Genomic DNA, 2,500 nt, shown 5'->3' on the forward strand with positions numbered 1-2,500 from the left:
TGTGTGTGTGTCAGTGTGTGTGTGTGTGTGTGTGTGTGTGTGTTCAGGAGTGTCACCTGTGCATGTGATCCAGAGAGCGGCACAGCTGGAACATGTAGTGCTTGACTTTACTCTCGGCTGGAGGACACTGACGGCCTGCAGGAGGAACACAAGTCATGTTTACCTCTGCGTGACTGACATCAGACAGCAAACGCACCGTACCTTTAATGAACTCGTATATGTTCATCTCCATGAGCTCACAGATGAGTGACAGCGTTCCCGAGCCTTTATCGCTGTAAAGCAGAGTGTGTGATCAGTTCAGCGCGTGTTAATATTCATTCAAGTTTTCAATTTCATTCAATATTCAGGAAGTTGTGGCCTAATGGTTAGAGAGTCGGACTCGTAACCCAAAGGTTGTGGGTTCGAGTCTCGTACCAGCAGGGATTGTAGGTGAGGGGAGTGAATGTACAGCGCTCTCTCCCACCTTCAATACCACGACTGAGGTGCCCTTGAGCAAGGCACCGAACCCCCAACTGCTCCCCGGGCGCCGCAGCAAAAAATGGCTGCCCACTGCTCCGGGTGTGTGTTCACGGTGTGTGTGTGTTCACTGCTGTGTGTGTGCACTTTGGATGGGATAAATGCAGAGCACTAATTCCGAGTATGGGTCACCATACTTGGCCACATGTCACGTCACTCACTCACTCGTTCAGAACTGAGTTGTTAATAAATACTCACTAAATGAGCTCATGAAGCTGGAGGATGTTGGGATGCGAACTCAAACGCTTCATGGCTTGAACCTCCCGGAGACTGTGAGCCTGATCCACACTGACAACAATCGGCACAATCATCACAATCAGCATACATTATTACTGGTCATAACAGGATGAATAAAGATCAGCAGAGAACAGGTGCTTATTTACAGGTCACATGAAACGCAACGTATTTATCACACACACTCACTCACTCACACACACACACACACACACACACACTCTCACACACACACACACTCACACTCTCTCACTCACACACACTCACACACACACTCACTCTCACACTCACTCTCACACTCACTCTCACACTCACTCTCACACTCACTCTCACACTCACTCTCACACTCACTCTCACACTCACTCTCACACTCACTCTCACACTCACTCTCACACTCACTCTCACACTCACTCTCACACTCACTCTCACACTCACTCTCACACTCACTCTCACACTCACTCTCACACTCACTCTCACACTCACTCTCACACTCACTCTCACACTCACTCTCACACTCACTCTCACACTCACTCTCACACTCACTCTCACACTCACTCTCACACTCACTCTCACACTCACTCTCACACTCACTCTCACACTCACTCTCACACTCACTCTCACACTCACTCTCACACTCACTCTCACACTCACTCTCACACTCACTCTCACACTCACTCTCACACTCACTCTCACACTCACTCTCACACTCACTCTCACACTCACTCTCACACTCACTCTCACACTCACTCTCACACTCACTCTCACACTCACTCTCACACTCACTCTCACACTCACTCTCACACTCACTCTCACACTCACTCTCACACTCACTCTCACACTCACTCTCACACTCACTCTCACACTCACTCTCACACTCACTCTCACACTCACTCTCACACTCACTCTCACACTCACTCTCACACTCACTCTCACACTCACTCTCACACTCACTCTCACACTCACTCTCACACTCACTCTCACACTCACTCTCACACTCACTCTCACACTCACTCTCACACTCACTCTCACACTCACTCTCACACTCACTCTCACACTCACTCTCACACTCACTCTCACACTCACTCTCACACTCACTCTCACACTCACTCTCACACTCACTCTCACACTCACTCTCACACTCACTCTCACACTCACTCTCACACTCACTCTCACACTCACTCTCACACTCACTCTCACACTCACTCTCACACTCACTCTCACACTCACTCTCACACTCACTCTCACACTCACTCTCACACTCACTCTCACACTCACTCTCACACTCACTCTCACACTCACTCTCACACTCACTCTCACACTCACTCTCACACTCACTCTCACACTCACTCTCACACTCACTCTCACACTCACTCTCACACTCACTCTCACACTCACTCTCACACTCACTCTCACACTCACTCTCACACTCACTCTCACACTCACTCTCACACTCACTCTCACACTCACTCTCACACTCACTCTCACACTCACTCTCACACTCACTCTCACACTCACTCTCACACTCACTCTCACACTCACTCTCACACTCACTCTCACACTCACTCTCACACTCACTCTCACACTCACTCTCACACTCACTCTCACACTCACTCTCACACTCACTCTCACACTCACTCTCACACTCACTCTCACACTCACTCTCACACTCACTCTCACACTCACTCTCACACTCACTCTCACACTCACTCTCACACTCACTCTCACACTCACTCTCACACTCACTCTCACA

General features: G+C 49.5%; 1 protein-coding gene across 1 annotated transcript in view; it reads right to left on the reverse strand.

Annotated features, from left to right (window-relative positions):
* Positions 1-927, reverse strand: part of LOC107684184 (MAPK/MAK/MRK overlapping kinase) — a 2,328-nt gene extending 1,401 nt beyond the window's left edge. Inside the window, exons 1-3 of the mRNA XM_016480397.1 lie at positions 715-927; positions 202-272; positions 57-135 (exon numbers count right to left, since the gene is read on the reverse strand). Coding sequence (XP_016335883.1) covers positions 57-135; positions 202-272; positions 715-839 — 275 coding nt within the window. The 5' untranslated portion in view covers positions 840-927. The remainder of the gene's footprint in view (positions 1-56; positions 136-201; positions 273-714) is intronic.
* Between the last annotated feature and the right edge of the window lie 1,573 nt (positions 928-2,500).

Source organism: Sinocyclocheilus anshuiensis, unplaced genomic scaffold (genome assembly GCF_001515605.1).
Source record: "Sinocyclocheilus anshuiensis isolate Anshui unplaced genomic scaffold, SAMN03320099.WGS_v1.1 scaffold1893, whole genome shotgun sequence".
Lineage (NCBI taxonomy): Eukaryota > Metazoa > Chordata > Actinopteri > Cypriniformes > Cyprinidae > Sinocyclocheilus > Sinocyclocheilus anshuiensis.